The sequence below is a fragment of the Ovis canadensis genome, chromosome 4, assembly GCF_042477335.2.
Source record: "Ovis canadensis isolate MfBH-ARS-UI-01 breed Bighorn chromosome 4, ARS-UI_OviCan_v2, whole genome shotgun sequence".
NCBI lineage: Eukaryota > Metazoa > Chordata > Mammalia > Artiodactyla > Bovidae > Ovis > Ovis canadensis.
Window position 1 is genome coordinate 43,045,760 of NC_091248.1, and position 17,349 is coordinate 43,063,108.

General features: G+C 37.5%; 1 protein-coding gene and 1 long non-coding RNA gene across 6 annotated transcripts in view; both read right to left on the reverse strand.

The window, feature by feature from the left end:
• Positions 1 to 122: 122 nt before the first annotated feature.
• On the reverse strand, positions 123 to 2,294 carry LOC138438779 (uncharacterized). The gene is made up of 3 exons (XR_011256465.1): positions 2,197 to 2,294; positions 1,193 to 1,394; positions 123 to 201 (listed from the first exon to the last, which is right to left on the reverse strand). It is a non-coding gene; the product is annotated as an uncharacterized lncRNA (long non-coding RNA).
• Positions 2,295 to 4,263: 1,969 nt separating this feature from the next.
• TMEM196 (transmembrane protein 196) overlaps positions 4,264 to 17,349 on the reverse strand; it is a 306,657-nt gene continuing 293,571 nt past the window's right edge. For 2 of the 5 annotated variants that reach the window (XM_069586646.1, XM_069586643.1), the window contains 4 exons: positions 14,913 to 14,969; positions 10,794 to 11,048; positions 9,292 to 9,365; positions 6,292 to 6,613 (listed from right to left, as the gene is read on the reverse strand). In XM_069586646.1, coding sequence (XP_069442747.1) covers positions 6,607 to 6,613; positions 9,292 to 9,365; positions 10,794 to 11,048; positions 14,913 to 14,969 — 393 coding nt within the window. In that variant the 3' untranslated portion in view covers positions 6,292 to 6,606. Of the gene's footprint in view, positions 6,614 to 9,291; positions 9,366 to 10,793; positions 11,049 to 14,912; positions 14,970 to 17,349 lie in introns of all 5 variants that reach the window. The other 3 variants (XM_069586644.1, XM_069586647.1, XM_069586645.1) reach the window with 3 other exon arrangements.

Below are 17,349 nucleotides of genomic sequence, written 5' to 3' on the forward strand. Positions count from 1 at the left end.
TGAGGAGGATAAAGGACTTACTGAAAGCAACTCTCTCCCCTTGTGTCTCACTTTCCCTTGACATTGCTTGTTGTGATTCCTATTGTCATGCACCATATTGACTTTGGAATGAAACTTGCTGATGGTGTTAGCTCTGGTTGAATAAAACTTCTTTGATTTTTTTTTTTTTTTTTTGTGCAGATGAGTAGGCCAAACTAGACACTGAAAAAGAAAAAGAAAGTACAAGAAATGAACAGAACTAGCATATAAAAGCAGACTTTTGTTTAGTTTCAAATTAGTTTTCTTTATAGACTACTGGTCCAATGCCCTTAGGAAGCTTGGGGATGGTGGGGTGGAGCAGAAATGATCTCACCTTGGTTTCTCACTTACAGCTAGCTCCCAGCCTGTCTCCGTTGACCACCTAGATTTTTCAACCTTTCTACATTCAAAGTATAGAGAACTCAAGCTTTCCTTTTATTTGCATGAGATCCTTCCTCTGAATTCCTGTCTTCAGTTTGAGCACATGCTTGTTTGCCAGGAACCTAGTTTGTTGAAGTCCTGTTTGCTGAGAGTGAAGTCAAAGCTTGACAACCAGAGAGAGAGTCTCAGGGCCTAGTGCAGGAGCCAGAAACTGAAATCACCACAGAGCAGATACTTGGATCGAAATCAGAAGCAGCAGAACAGGTCAAGGGGAGTGGTTCATATGGGGTGGACTTGTGGTTTGGATTTTAGACCTAAGTGTATGTAAGTTGCATGATTTGGTTGAATGACTAAGATTCATGGGTATAGCCAGATATGATCTCACCTTTCAGGTGAAATATTGATGTCTTCCCACCTTTTCCTTATTTTAGATAGAATAAATACTACTGGTACGATAGAGGAATATTCACATTTATAGACAGTGGACAGTATAACAGCCCTTCAGAAATGCTGCACCACCACAGGTCTTACTCACAGATAGCAAGATGCTAACATCACCTATTAGGACTTGAAAACTTTCCTGCAATTTGTTGTACTATAAAGGACACAGCGCTTTTCTTTCATTCTTTTCTATTTTTCTCAGATATTTATGTGAAAGTATTAATATACTTAGGACAGAAAAAAGATATGTCCCAATCATAAAATCTTTGGGGATGGTGATGGGGGCAGTGGACCTCTAGCAGCCCAGAGGGAGCACTTCAAGTCTATTGAAGAGAATAAGATTCAGTGTTACCTCTTTCCTTGGCTGACTGACCATTACGGACAGAGTGAGGGACAGCGTTGGCTGATCCAGCCACCCACGGAAGAAACTGTGGCTCTTCTTTCCTGGGCAGTAAGCTTGGAGGGCCCAAGGGATTTCTTCCAGCCCCAGCTCCAGATGTTGTTGAAGGACGATTGAGGTCCTGTGTCTTAGTGAGTAGGTGGGGACCAGTATCCTAAGAATAAAGTAATCAACAAGAGACAATGCAAATTTGACAAGATTTAGGGTTTTTCTGTGAAGCTCCCAGAGTCTCTCAAGCAATTTTTAGTACCACAATACATTTTGGCTGGGGGGGTGGGGGTGGCGCCGCAGGGTTTGCTACACCTTGTGTGGGAACAGAAGCAGAGTCTTTGGATGTTAAGGTAGGAAAACCTTTGAAATCACTGTCTTCAGCTCATGAAAAGGAAAGTGAAAAATGTTCCTAGTTTTAAAGATTCCTAATTAAATGAATGTGACCTATCTATAATTAGTTGATGCAGATAATTCTAAACTATTAAATAGTGCAACACATTTTTTTAGATCTAGAATTTGACTTTTCACAATATATTTCTTGGGAAATACATTCCTAATAAGAGATTATGAATTCAGTAGATAATTTTCCTGGCAAAAAGAGTTTTAAAAAATACTTTACTAGGCATCCACATTTCCAGCAATTTCTGAATTAGTTTCCTCTGCTATGAGTAACTGACAACCTGTGATTTATGGACTTGGAATAATTGAATTTCTTGGCTGTCAGATACTTTGAGTAAGAAATATTACATATGTTTCCAGAAAAATGATTTAAGGGAGAAAAGAGTGAAGTGATGCCAAGTTCTGAAACTGTATTTGGAAACTGTGTTCTAACCAAATGGTACTTAAGATGCTCTCTCTAAGTTTCTGAAATGTGTTTGCTAAATAATGCTTGAAAATGCAGTTCTAATCATGCTGCTTTCTAGCTAAGTCAATGAAGCCAGTGGAGAGCAACTTATTGTTCTCACCTTCTCAAGCCCATGAAATGCAGAATTTGTCAGTGACACATGGTGAGGAGCTGAGTCAATTTCTTCAAGAACAGGAGTTACACAATATCTTATTTTATCTGTCAAAAATAAAATATTGACGGATTTAGTGGAATCATTGCAGGAACAGATTTTTTTTAAACATTACATCTCTACCACAACTTCTCAACTTTACTGTGTGTTTGACTTACACTGGATTTTGGCTAGTTTCGTCCAGTCTTTGACTTTAACCAGTTCATCAACTTCAAATTTCATGGAGTGTTTACCAACCCTTGTCACGTTCTATTATCATGATAATTGGCTGACTAGGGAAGAAATTTTTAGGTACTGAGGGTGAGGACCAGTTCTCTGAGTGGTTTTGACTAACTCAGTCCAATAGGAATTTCTGAGATGATGGAAATATTCTGTAACTGTGGTCCATATGTAGCTGTTCAGCACTTGGACCATGACTAGCTCAACTGAGACACTGAGTATTTGATTTTAACTAATTTATATTTATATTTAAATACTCATGTGGATAGGATTGTGGCTACTGTATCAGATAATACAGTAGACCTTAGAACAGTGCATTTATGACGCTGGGCAATTCAAGTCTACACTTGTGGGTAGCACTAACATTGGTTGCTTGGGATCATATTCATGGGTGTTCCTCAGTGGTTCTAAATTAGGGGGTAATACTTCCCTAATTTGGGGCTTCCCTGGTGGCTCAGAGGGTAAAGCATCTGCCCGCAATGCAGGAGACCCGGGTTCGATCCCTGGGTCGGGAAGACCCCCTGGAGAAGGAAATGGCAACCCTCTCCAGTATTCTTGCCTGGAGAATCCCATGGACGGAGAAGCCTGGTAGGTTACAGACCATTGGGTCACAAAGAGTGGAACACAACTGAGCGACTTCACTTTCATTTCTCTAATTTAGAGAGGTGTAAATTTGTTAGGATATTTGTTATTGTTACAGCTGAAGTGTCCTCCTGGCGTTTAGTGGGTGGTGGCCCGAGATGCTTAATGGCTTGAAATGTATAATACAGTCTGCACCATGAATTACTGCTGCTGCTGCTGCTAATTCGCTTCAGTCATGTCCGACTCTGTGCAACTCCATAGATGGCGGCCCACCACGCTCCCCCATCCCTGGGATTTTCCAGGCAAGAACACTGGAGTGGGTTGCCATTGCCTTCTCCAACAATGAACTACTGTCCACCCCAAATGCCAGTAGGAACCAATGTGACAAATCCAAATAGGTCAGCCAAGTTCTCTAAATATTTCAGCTGAAGGATTCATTTGTGAGATCTGCAATCTCAGTGCTGCTGCTGCTGCTACATAGCTTCAGTCGTGTCCTACTCTGTGCGACCCCATGGACGGCAGCCCACCAGGCTCCCCTGTCCCTGGCATTCTCCAGGCAAGAACACTGGAGTGGGTTGCCAGTTCCTTCTCCAATGCATGAAAGTGAAAAGTGAAAGTGAAGTCGCTCAGTCATGTCCAACTCTTAGCGACCCCATGGACTGCAGCCCACCAGGCTCCTCCGTCCATGGGATTTTCCAGGCAAGAGTACTGGAGTGGGGTGCCACTGCCTTCTCCAAATCTCAGTGCTATCTATAGTTAATTCTATCTCCTATGATCTGTATCATATTTCCTCCTGCCTCCTCAGGTTCTTTTATCATGCTAATTTTGTTCTGTATCCTCAACCACTTCCTGTCTATATTTGAACATACTTTAATCTTTCCAAATTATGTCAACTAGGAAAAACTAAATACCATTTCTTAATTTCACATCCTCTAGCTGGGACTGTCTCTGCCTCATTCACAGCATCCTGTCTCCTGCCAATCTGAGAACTATACATTTACTCATCTAGCTATAGGGAGAGGAGAAGGCAATGGCACCCCACTCCAGTACTCTTGCCTGGAAAATCCCATGGATGGAGGAGCCTGGTGGGCTGCAGTCCATGGGGTTGCACAGAGTCGGATGTGACTGAAGCGAGGTAGCAGCAGCAGCAGCAGCAGCTATAGGGAGAAGGGACTATTTCTTGTATTGTGATGGAAAGAATGTTCACACCATATGTAAGTTTCAAAACACACCATTTATTACACAGACAAATCAATAGCGTTATCATACCACGTTCCACTTCTAAACAACTGTATATATGTATGTGTAGGGACACACACACATATGTCGAAAATTTTTAAACAGAGTTCACTTCTTTTATGCTTATAATTACTGGACCTTTTAGTATCTAGTCTCTATGGTACACTACCATATTAGTGTCACATTTTATTTTTCTAATTTAGTATCAAATTACTTTTTCCCAAGGGCAGGCTCATACTAAAACTGTAGTCACTTAAAATATTCTAGTTCAAAGTTTTTTGAAAATTTAATTTTCAAATACTTGACAAATGTCTTTCTAACTTCCCCTACTCATCTCAAAAAGAACCACTGCACATCCCAAATAAATGATTCTAAATAACTGAGTCCTGAAAATGTTGGACTAAATATTAAAATAATTAAAGATCTATCTATACTTGGTTAAATACATTGTAGACTACTTGGATAACTGTGATGATGGCACCTCTTCTTAACTCTATGTCAAAGCAGTCATGTGCCTGCTTTTGTCCTTTATGGGTGATTTCTTTATTATTTCAAAAGGCATTAAAACATCTTACTGATATATTATAACTCTGTACTGTGCAAACATGTCTACAAAGAAATGCCACCTAAAATGAGAGTTGGTAGTTGTTCTTTCAGTACAAAACCACATCCTTGCATAAATTCAGTAGAACCGTATATACACAAATACCTGTATTATATAATTCAGATTTTCATTGTTTAAAAATCATTCATAATTATGGCATCAAATAAACAGAATTGAATTGCCACAAGTTATATTCTCATAAATATTTTCAAAGACCATGCTGTTTTCTCTCCAATATATAGTATCATAGGTTAATATTTTAACATTCCTTTATGGAAGTGAAGGACTGAGTCTAGCTATTTAAACATAAGCCTATCTTTTAGCTTCCTTCTACAGAGATCTCTTTCAGGTTCTTTGGGTATAGGCATTCTTGAGAATGATCTGTCTGTATTTTTCCATGTGAATTGTAAAACAAAACAAAAATCCTAAATTAAATTCTAACAAAGCTAACTGTAACTTCATCTTTTGGGCATACATCATTTGTCCTTTTATATAATTTAAATTGGGCTATAATGTATTTGAAATATAAGTGTCATGAATAATTGCAAGTAATTCTATCTATATTTATAAACATGGAAGTATCTGAATTAAAGCTGTTATGTTTATAAATCAATAATAATTGTTCTTACATAAATACCAAAATAATAGATTGCCAAATAATTAAGCAATTTGTCTTGATACTGTTCAGACCACTTCACCCCATAAATTTCAGCCACAGTGGTATTTACACATAACAGACATAATAAAAGAAATAAAACTAAGAAAATTTAGTTGAAATTAAATGTGACTCTGTGGGTACAGAAAAGTCTAAAAAACCACTTTTCCATTTCTATGGGAATAGAATCTTGATAATACTCCCACAGCATCACAATTTCTTTTCTACTACATATTTACATCCATGAATGTTATAAATATGCGCTATATATATTTTCTATATTTACAAATATACACATACACACATACTTTATTCTTAGGCTCATTCACAAACATGCATGTCAATCTGCACAGTATAATCAAAAGATACTTCTTTCCTTAAGTGATATTCATTTATAACTCTTTGCTCTTTTGTGCAAAAATATCATACAGATTAATATTCTCTCTCTCTAAAAAAACCCTCTTTTTATGTTTTATGTTTTGTTAATTTACAAGAAAATTATGAAACATAGTTCATTCACAAATTGAAAATAATCACAATGTTTTTACAACAAGGCATTGCTGAGGTTTTAAATTGTGGCATTCTTTGAAGCCATCGTCTTTCAGAACAAAGACATTGGTAAGTTATTGTTATTTCTTGATATCTGTACTTTTTAATTACTTATATGAAATATGTCATTACAAGTCTAACATTCATGCTAGTCAAATAGTGTTTGTGTAGAATATGAATCTTTCTATTTTATCTATTTTTTTTTTCCTGGAAAGTCTTTTATAGAATGGTTGGGAAAGTTGATTGAAATTACTGTATTAGAATATTTCTGGAAAGTTTTTCACCAGTAAGAAAAACAAAAAAAGCTGAAGAAATAAAGTGAGGCAAAATTGAAGAAGAAGAATTTCAGCAAGTACTTAGGAGAGATAACAGCAAATGCAAGAGCTATTTTAACTTATCTCCTAGTCCTTTGGTATTTCTTTGCCTCATGAAAAATGTTCAGTTCTTTAAAATATTGATTATACTCTTCCATTAAATATCAGCTGTGGTCCTCCATTGCTCATGTTGTCTGTCATTTCCTGTTAGGAAAATAAAATTAATTAAAATTCACTTTCAGAATAAGACATTAATTTGGTTAATTTGTTTACAAAACAGAAATTTCAAGCCATTGAAAAACTTTCTGAGTTTGGGGGAAGGACAAGGATTAATATCGCTGATTTTGAGAAAATGAAATTTCAAGCCATCTTGGAACCCACGAAAATGCTGAAGTGACAGTCTCTTAGACCAAAATCTTCTACCCACAACAAGAGTTTACTCTCTCCTCAGTCCCCTCAGTTTCCCTTACCATTCCTCATCTCTGTTTTGGAAAGACCTCACCTAGATAAAAGATGCTTAAATACCCAAGTTTTTCCAATGTATAGGTTTGTCTGTTGAGCATATCAACAAAATGCCAACAGATGCCAAGGGGTTACCTTCACTGTGTAGAAAACTCTGTGGCCTTTTCTGAAGAACTGAAAAAGGCAACAGAAGGACTGCCTGTCTGTAACTGAGCAACACTAATAATTCACAGTGGGACAAACTGCTTTTCACGGCATTGTCACTCATACACTAAAACAACAAACTGTAAAAGCTCTTAACATGTTTTTTAAGAGATCAATTACTCACTAGTTAAAAAGGAAAGCTACATGAGAAGGCAACAGGAATTTTAGTAAAAATGATGAACTTACTCAAGTTTCATTTGTAATTTTAGAAAATATATTAATTTAAGAAAAATTCAGATGCTTTGAATTCATATGTTTTGTTGAACATTAAACTCTTCCCTATACAATGAAAGGTAATAAGGAGATGTGAGGCCCATTCACACTTATAATGGTTAGTGGATCATTTTATAAATAGTATTTAGGCAGAACTATCTAAAAATAGATGAAAATATTCCACGCTTGAACAAGCCTATTTGCAAAAGTGCTGTAACAAAGACTCCAGTAGAAAGAGGTTTTCTCAATGATCTCAAGCCTATCAGATATGTCTAATGTCTGTGTCTGGGTAAAAAAAAAAAAGAAAGTAATGTGTTTGCTTTTGCAAACTTTAGAAATTCTTCCAAATCTTTATTTCAAAAATGAAAAGATATCTACGCCTCATTTTTATTCTCTTTTTGAAAATTCAGTACAGGAGAGATAAAGTAAAATAAAGATGTTTACTTCTTGTCTTTGGTGGTTCTGGAAGTAGCTTAGGAGAGTCAGGGAGGGACTGGAAGGTAGGAATGGGTTTGGTTTTGGAACTATGCTTTTGAAAACTTTGGTGTCTTTTAGAACATCAGGTAGAGCGTCATCCAAAAAAATTCTGAGAAAGAAGACAATATACAAAGAAGACCCTTCCTCTTCTCACATCAAGACCCATCCCCGTGTAAAGTGCCCGGCCCCTTACAGGCCGTAGGGGTTGTCTTATAAGTGGGTATCCATTATATGTACCCTGATTAAGTGCTGAGGAATTGCCTGAAGCCTAAAAACTTAAACCAGTTTAGGGTTAAGTCTCCGATAGAAAGTGAAGTTCTTTAGGTGCCAACAGTCTGCCTTTATGTCTGGCAGTGGTTCAGTCTCACTGAGAGGCCGGCTTTTGCTAGAGATATGCTCACAGAAGTAGGTCTACAAAAACACTGGGGTTACTGGGATGAGGTTTAGTTTATTGATGAGATACCTGATTTGAAGTTCATTTTAGAACTCACTATTGGTGGCAAGAAAAATGGAACTGTCTCTCCAAAATGATCTTTAACAAAATCTAGTCATCCACCTATAGCTCTTCCTTCTACTAGGACAAAAACTATTTTCTAAGGAATTTATAGAAGTAGGATTCTTAGATGCCTTTTCCTCTCCTAAAATAGGTTTGCATTCAAAAAGTGTCTTAAAAATAATAAAAACTTAATCTAAGGTATAATCATTTATTGCAGGATTAAGGCAAAAAAATCAGTTTTTAAAAATCTTACAGAAAAAATTTTCTTAACTAAATTCACCCTAATATGGACACAGTGAAATCACTGATAGGAAAAACAGTTAAAATTGGTTTTTAAATGGACGAGTATCTTCAGTTTATTTGCAAATAGGCATATCCACTTTGGCAAAAGATTATATTTTAAATCTGGCAGGATTAAATGACTGTTGGCAAATGGATATACTTTCTGCAGTTGGGCCACATTATCTGTGTAACTTCTTATATTTCTTATTATAGTATTTAACCAAAGCAAGAATGGTAACTATTTTAAGAAATTTAAAATATATAAAATAAATATGAACTGTCTTATACCAAGTAAGTTCACAGGAAGAAAGCTTCTACACATAAGGTTAATTGTGTTAGTGTCAAACTTAGGTTATCTACCCATGCGGCTTTGGCATGAGAGTGATACAAAGTTTGCCGTTATCAGACACATCTATTATTAAAAGCAAAACTCTAGTCTGTGAACGATGATACGGAGTCAGTCATGACGTGGCAGAGAATAAAGAAGTCATGAATCATCCAAGCAGAAATGTGTTTGGATGCTTACAGGCAGGCTGAATATTTTAAATACTCAGCCAACTTCACGTTGCAAGACTCTGCCATGTTGGTTTATGTCAGGCCCTCAAAGTAGCTCTCACAGAAGCAGTACTTTGAGGAGCAATATCACAGCATCAGTCCAGACTGATCTGCTGGCATCATGGCTTCCTTGAAGAGGCAGTGCTTCCTGCAGTGACATTACAACATGGCAACTCCCTAGAAGTCAGCGTACCTTGTAGGTAACTCTGGTGTCGGGGGCACCACCGGGCAGCTGGGCAAGTCGGTTATTTCAATAGCCCTCAATCTCTAATGTAAATATAACAATCATACAATAAATATTGCACAAACATACATACAAAAACCTAAATCACACTAGTATAAAAATAGACACACAAAAGAACCATTATCCAAATATATAATGATCACCTCTTTTTAACAATCCATTAAATTACCAGTACTGCTCTTTGTACTATGAACTCTTTTTGATGGACACTTGTAGAGCTGTTGAAAACTGCCTTCTTGGAACATTTCAAGAGCATCTATCCTCCTTATTTGAGTGTATAGATTGTATATGAAAGGGAAACATAAACTACAGAATATTTTTTTCCTCTGAATTCACACTATAATTGTATAGTGTGTAGTATACAAGCAGTAGTAGTATGCCAGCAGTTGTATACTACTTGTAACTCTTGCTTTTCTTCCTTCTATTCTGTTGTTACGCAGTTTTATTTCCATGATATCCAGTAAAATATGACGTGGCCATTAGCTTAGTGAGTTTATTTTACAGTTGTTCTATCCTTTCCTTAACAGATCCCGTAAGCAGGAACTGAATTAAGAAATATGGGCCAAATGTAGAAGAAATACACCGTGTGTGCATACTCAGTCGTGTCAGACTCTGTGACCTCATGGGCTGTAGCCCACCAGGCTCCTTTTTCCATGGGATTTCCCAGGCAAGAATACTGGAGTGGGCTGTCATTTCCTACTCCAGGGGATCTCCCTGACGCAGGGATCAAACCTGTGTCTCTTGCATTTGCAGGTGGGTTCTTTACCACTGAGCCCCTTGGAAAGCCTCAGAAGAAACACACACAGCTCATTGTATCATTTGTCCTTTGATGCAATAATAATAACTCCTTGTTTGAATGAGTTTCATGAAACAGTGATGCGGGGGATACAACAGTTATAAAACAGTTATTTGAATGTTCATATACAGGCAGAGCTACCCAAATATGCATGAAATTTAGACGAGAATTAAATGAAGCTTTATGTGTGTTATAATATCTGCACTGATAGGCAGGGCTTTTTGTTGCCTTATTACAAGATCCCTTTATGCTTGCAAACCTAATTTACATAATCAAATGCATCTACTTACAGGCACAAGGGGTAAGTTAGAAAGGAAAACTCATTGGATTTCGAAATCTGGCATTATTCAGAGTGGTGTGAGTTTATGTTTTTCCTCAGTATAATACATAAGAATCCATATCTATAAGACATTCAATACTTCATGAGTTCTATTTTAGGAGCTTGTTTTTACCTAGAGGCTACAAAATCATGTTGAAAACAGGTGTACCCAGAATTACAGGGAAAAAATAATAAAACTATTCTTAATCCAACAGGGCCAAACTTTTACAAAATCCAATACCTCAAGTTCTCATCTAAAGCTGCAAGTTGATCACCTAGATGTGACTGCAGTCTTCATCACGTGCTAGCAGTGAGAGGAAAATGTACAAAACTCACTTTCTCAGCCATTTCATGAGAGTGATGCAGAGAATGCTCCCTTTCTGAGAACATCCTCCTCTGTTCATAGCTGGCTAGCCGACACGTGAGCCACGAAGAGAGGGTGCAGCCTCCGATCCCAATGCACGCGAGAGACATGGAGGCGAGATGCAGGGGGTAGAGGGAAGAGGTCTTCTTCGTCACTGCCCGGAGGAACTGAAAATTCAGGATGCCCCCAATGAGCCCGCAGATGCAGCAGGCGGAAAAGAGGATCATCTGGTGAGAAAAAGAGGGGCCGGGGGGTTAAAGTGGAGGAGGTGAAGCTGATGAGCACACACTGCACATCAGGGATGGCTGAGCTACGATGAAGAGAAGGCGCTCTCGATGCTTCTTGGAGCACAGAGGCCATCTTTTTTGCCCGGCTTCTCTGCACTCTGACTCAGTGGAGAGGGCCTGCCCTGCAGTGTCTCAGGAATTCATAGCCAACTATATAAAGGCCAGGGATACAGCTTATGAAAATTCTGAAGTAAGTAAAGTTTATCTGATAGTAGATTCAGATTTAAATAATATTTGATATCTATAGTGTGCCGCTATGCCAGGAATGTGAGTAGGTAGAATCTCAATTAACCTACCCACTAATCCTGAGAGGTAACGTACATTTGGAAAATGAATGATAAGCAGTTAACACTGTAGTTCAGGGACTGAAAATCCAGATTTTCAGACTCAAAATCAAAACATCTTCTCCCTGAATTGTTATTAGTTCCACTTAGCTTCAAAACTTTGTACTCCTCTAACTGTGTGAGCTTAGGGAAGTTAGTTAACTCCTTTTTTTTTTTTTTCATTTATAAGAATTTGATTGGTTTAGTATCTGTTTTCTCAACAGGCAATTAGGGAGCCGCCCCCCCCCCCACTCTGAACTGGCTCTTTATTTTTCAAATCTTGTTACTCTGTGACACCACCCAGAAGATATAACAAAATACTGTTTGGTGGATTGCTATGGAGAAACGCAGGATGTGGCTTTGCTTTTGATCCTACTCTTGGTTTGCTCTGGGTCTCTATTAATAGAGCTTGGGGGATTTTATTCAACTTAAATATCACAGGATCCCTGGCAGAATCAAGCAAAATGCCTTCTGTGTAGTAAATGCTCTGGGCATATTTAATAAATTCAATTGGCTTTATTATATAATTTTTATCTGGGTTCAATCCTCCTATGGGCTTTCATGATACTTTTCAGTGTGATGCTAATTTAACAACCAACCCTATTTCCATCTTTCTCTGGGATACAGTCTCTATTCTGGTCACCTCCCTGGTCTCTCAATAGAGCTTGTTCATTCCTGCCTCAGTGATATTTTCATTTCCTGGAAACTGTTTTGCTTCTTGCTTGGCTCCTTAAATGGAAGACTAACTCTTACTTCCTCAGAAAACATTCCTGGACATCTCCTCTGGCATAAGTCCACAGGGCAAACAGCTATATAACTTTAGTATTTAATTTGAGATCATTATATATTATTTTCTGTCGATAGTTAGTTGAATTTAGCAGTTACTGAGCACCTAGCGTCTATTAGGCCATGAGTGAGGCAGCAGCTGTCATTACAAGAAAGAACAGCTCATAGTTGTTCCTCTTGAGTACGCTGCCGTCCAGGCTAAGAGAAGATCCAACATTACAACATGGTGTAACAAATATCTTAAGAAAGAAGGATGAAAGGCTGCCCTTGGAGCAGGGAGGAGGGGAATTCAGCCCAGTCGGGGGTTTCAGACAAAGCTTCCTTGACAACTTATCATCTAGGCTAAGTGCACATAGTTCCCAGCAAAGGGTAAGACTGTGGATGTGTGATATAGCATGATGGGCAGAAAGAACTACTAGTTTGTTTTGTTTCTCTAACTTAATTCAGCATTTCTGATTGTGTCAGTCTTATAGTACTTATCACCAAAACTGAAAACCTAGTGATGGATAAGTATAATCTTTTAATAATTGATTAAATACAACACTAAACGTCAATTACCAAACAAACGAATCATCCTCAGTGGGAAATTGTAGCTCCAATTTCAAATAGAATCAGTCAGTCCTATTTCCTTTTAAAGTATATTCAAATGGCATGCTGTTACCTGGGAATATATTTTGGTGTTTACTCATTCTCAGAAAATATGGAAAGATATTACATCCTAGCCTTTTAATAATTACTGTTTAATAAAACAAACAACAAACATAAAGGATTATTACAGGAAAACACTATCTCTCCTGTTATTGCCATTAATTCCTTAAGGACATACTTCATTAACAAATACAGATAAAACATTTTAACTCAAGAATTAAAATGTTAAAATCTGTACCAAGTTTTTAACCATCTACTATTTTCAATCTTACCAGACTAGAGATATGTCGAGTGAAGAAAGTCTCACATAATTTGATTAAAGTGTGGGGAATCTTTGACAGTTGATGTCTTCTATGGAAACCCCAGATGGTACAGGAAGATAAAGTAGATGGTAATTTCTAAAAAACTCAGATCTTATAATTTTTTTTATAACTTAGAATTAGAAAAACAGATCTGTTTTAAAAAAAGACACACCTGTTTTTCAAAAAACAAACAAACAAAATAAAACAACTTCCTTTTTCTTCTACTATGAATTGAGTGCTTGTGTCCCTCCAGAATTTACTATGCTGAAGCCCAATCCCTAGTATTAAACAGTATTTGGAGGCAGGACCTTTGGGAGATAATTAAGTCAAGACAGTGGAGCTTCAGGAACCAGGTCCATGTTTTTCTAAGAGATTCTAGAGAGCTCTATTCCAGGAGAACACAGCCAGAAACGTGTAGCCCAGAAGAGAGTCTTATTAGAACCCAACTGTGCTGGCACCTTTACCTGAGACGTCCAGCCTCCAGAACTGTGAGGAATGAATTTCTGTTCTTTGTGAGACTCCCAATCCATGGTGCTTTGTCAGAGCAGGCCAGGCTGACCTCCATGTCTCTCCCCTGTGCTCCCCACTCCCACCACTTTAAAGGGCTTCCCTTTCCTTCCCCCCTTTCTTTCCTTCTTTCTTTTGTTCCTTCTCTCCTTCCTTCCTTTCTTTCATTTTGTTTTATCCATGTTCCAAGAAATTGTTAGTATATAGCCATGGAGAGACTTGATAGAGAAAAAATGTAGAAAGTAAGAAAACCAAGGGAAAGAGTGATGGGGGAATCACAAATGCAAATTACAAGCCTCCCAAAAATGTCTGTCTAAACATTTCCTTAAAATAATTTTTAAAAATTCACACCTCACATTTCTGAAGCAATGGGGGCTTCATCCTTTTTGTTGCAATAGGTATCCTCACTAAGAGAACTATGATTAGAAAAAGGAGTTAAATAAAGGACTGCATAGTCCCCTTCCCTGGCCTTCTCCTTTTTTTAGTCTCAAAGAGCACTTTCTAGGGTCCATGTACAATAGTAATGTTGCCAACTTATAAAGGCCTATGTTATTTCCTATTGTCCTCAATAAAATAAACATGACTTTTTTTCTACTTTCTAATTCTCAAAAAAATGTCATGAAAGACAGGGGGGATCCATACTTGAGCATGCTGGAATCCTTCTCTAGTCTACATCAGAGTTAACTGGGAGCACCCCTCAAGACACAAGACAGTACCATAAAACTTCTGAGAATGCTGACATTCGCATTCATAGTCATAAGATAAAATTAAATTAAAAAAAATCTTTGGGAATTAACTGCAACTATAACAACACAGCTGTTTTGCTGCTTTGCACAATGAACTTCACAGTCAAAGCCAGCAATCTTTAGGCTCACTTCCATATCTAAACAGTTAAATTTCCCATGAATTCAAGCTCTGTCTTTTTTAGCTCAATGAAGGATTCCTGTGTCTGGAAGTCTACAAATGAAAAGTGGAGACTTCCATCCACAGCAGTCATTAAGGGTTGCAGATTCATGTATTTAAAGAGTATATCAAAGCTTTTCTTTCTCTTCTGTCACAGTCTGTAATAATCTTGATGGTTTTCTTTGAAAAGAAAAAAAGTCAGAATTTATTTGTCAGTCTTTTTATCTTAAGTGAGTAACATTCAGGATATGAAAGTTGGCTAGTCATTATTTCCCTTTCTGAGTTCTTACATTTCAAACAGTTCAGTGCACAACACAAACATGGCAAAAACTTACGACAAGTCCAGATTTTTTTTTGGCGCACAATATTCCACATATGCCACAAAGAAGAAACTGAAAAAGAAAAGAAGAACAATTATTTCACATCCCAAGATAAGAGGACTTCCAGTTTTCAGCTTATAGTTCACTCATTCACTTGTTTCAAGGAAGCTTGAAAATTTTACATTCCCATCAAAAGCTGAAAAGAAAAATACCTCATTCTAGAATAGTAATAGATAAAAATGCAAACGCTAATGGAAGTTTTGTGCAAAGTTGATATAGGTAATTGTGGAATTTAATAAAAACCAGAATCTGCTTTACCCCAGGCAAAATGATGAAGTAGGTGAGTTTAGAGTTTCGTTCCTCGTGTCTACTTTCACTGTCTTCTTATCCCTTTCTGTTTTCTCAGGGAAAAGGTGAGATGGTACATTCATTCATACTAAGTTATGAGAAATCAGTGGGCTGTGCTATAGGAAGCGAATGTATCACACATAAAAGGACAAGGCCCCGGATGGGAGATATTTTTCTGTAGAAATATTCTTTGTACATCTTAAACTATGTCCGGTAAAATAGCTGCCTCCTCATTCTAACAGAAATACTGTCCTTGTGGATATGTCAGAAGAACACAGGGGATGAAGCTGTCAGTGGGATGTAATTTCTTGTAAATAAGCACATTGATGACATAATTGCTTTGCAAAAGCAGCTGCATCAAATAGTCTACCAGTGACACACTAGTATACATTTGGGTTATCAGAAAGTGGTAAACTGCCTAGTTTGTAGAGAAACGTTTAGGGCCATTTGTGCATACTTTTGCTGGAAGTAAACCATAGAAGTAAAACAATACATTCATTAATAAATAATAAGGGCTTTCAGATTAGCAAAGGAAACAATGAATATGGTTACACTTGTCTTCATTTGATTTTTCTTTTAAATGTTATTATTTCAAGTCGGAACTAATAATATAAGTGGTTTTAACTGAGTTTAAACTGTTAAACTCTGAGCATATTTTAAAATATACACATCAAAATACTCTAAGGATTATCTGAAATATGTAATATGTTAAACACCAACAAAATTTAATGAAAAATAATTGGTAAGAAAAATTTACCTTTGCAGAGAAATTTCCATGCAAGAGAAAAAAATGATTATAAAGCAGGCAAAGATGCAGCAAAATAGTTAGATCAGGTAACACAAGGATATATAAGAATTTGTTATACACAGCAGCAAAGTCACAGACCAAAATAGAAAATACAAATACTAATACATAAAATTATAATTTTGATAGTAAAAGATACTTTATTCTGTAACTTTGCTCTCAAAGGCACAAAATAAACTGGGATTATATTCAGAAAGCATATAATAGGCAAAGGGTCATCATACTATATAAATAAATCTAATAAAATAATTTTAATTCCATTAAACCATGAACCGAAAGAAACTCACAACTTTATAACCATTGCATACTTGCAGAATTTTCAGAAGCCTTATAAAGCAAATTCTGAGTAACAATTTCTAACCTCCTCTACGTTCTAGGTCTTGATGATCTTGTCCTCACATGGACCCTTTCTTATTGATCTCATCTCTGACCTTTAAAGGTTATGCTCAAGTCATTCCAGTTTGGACCAATTCTGTTCCTCTCAGTGGTTCCAAACTTCCAATCAGAGCTTCAGATGTCCTACATCTGCTCCCCTGACTAACCCATTATTACCCTGAAAGTCCATCAAGGAGAACTCATTCTTGAAATAATTTGAAAGCAGTGCAGTTTTGTGTTCCTTTGATCTTTTTGAAATCTATAAACATTGCCATGATTTATCCACAGCAAAGCCCAAGGGGACCTCAGGACCCTAAGCAGAGCTCAACCTAACTCTCCATTCACTGGGTTGGGACAATTTAAGTGCAATAAAATTGCTTCTTCCTAGTGTACCTCTAAGAAACAGAAAGTCAGATTTGGGAGGGAGAAGATAGAGAAGGAAGGGAATCCAACAACGTTTCTCCACTCTCTTGCAGGCCTGCAGCGTAAATACTGCTGGTAGAGAATCCAAAATCCACTCTCCTTAGACGATACTAACCTGAGCTGAAACTCCAGTACTTTGGCCACCTCATGTGAAGAGTTGACTCATTGGAAAAGACTCTGATGCTGGGAGGGATTGGGGGCAGGAGGAGAAGGGGACGACAGAGGATGAGATGGCTGGATGGCATCACTGACTCGATGGGTGTGAGTCTGAGTGAACTCCGGTAGTTGGTGATGGACAGGGAGGCCTGACGTGCTGCTATTCATGGGGTCGCAAAGAATTGGACACGACTGAGTGACTGAACTGAACTGAATGGGAAGGAAAATAGATCGTGCAATTCTGAGGCGGGTTTAAGGGACCCTGGCTTAGGTTTAGCCATCACAGGTTATAGAAAAGAGTAGAAGAACAAAAAGCAGTGAATAGTCTTTTCTTTGATTGGCTAG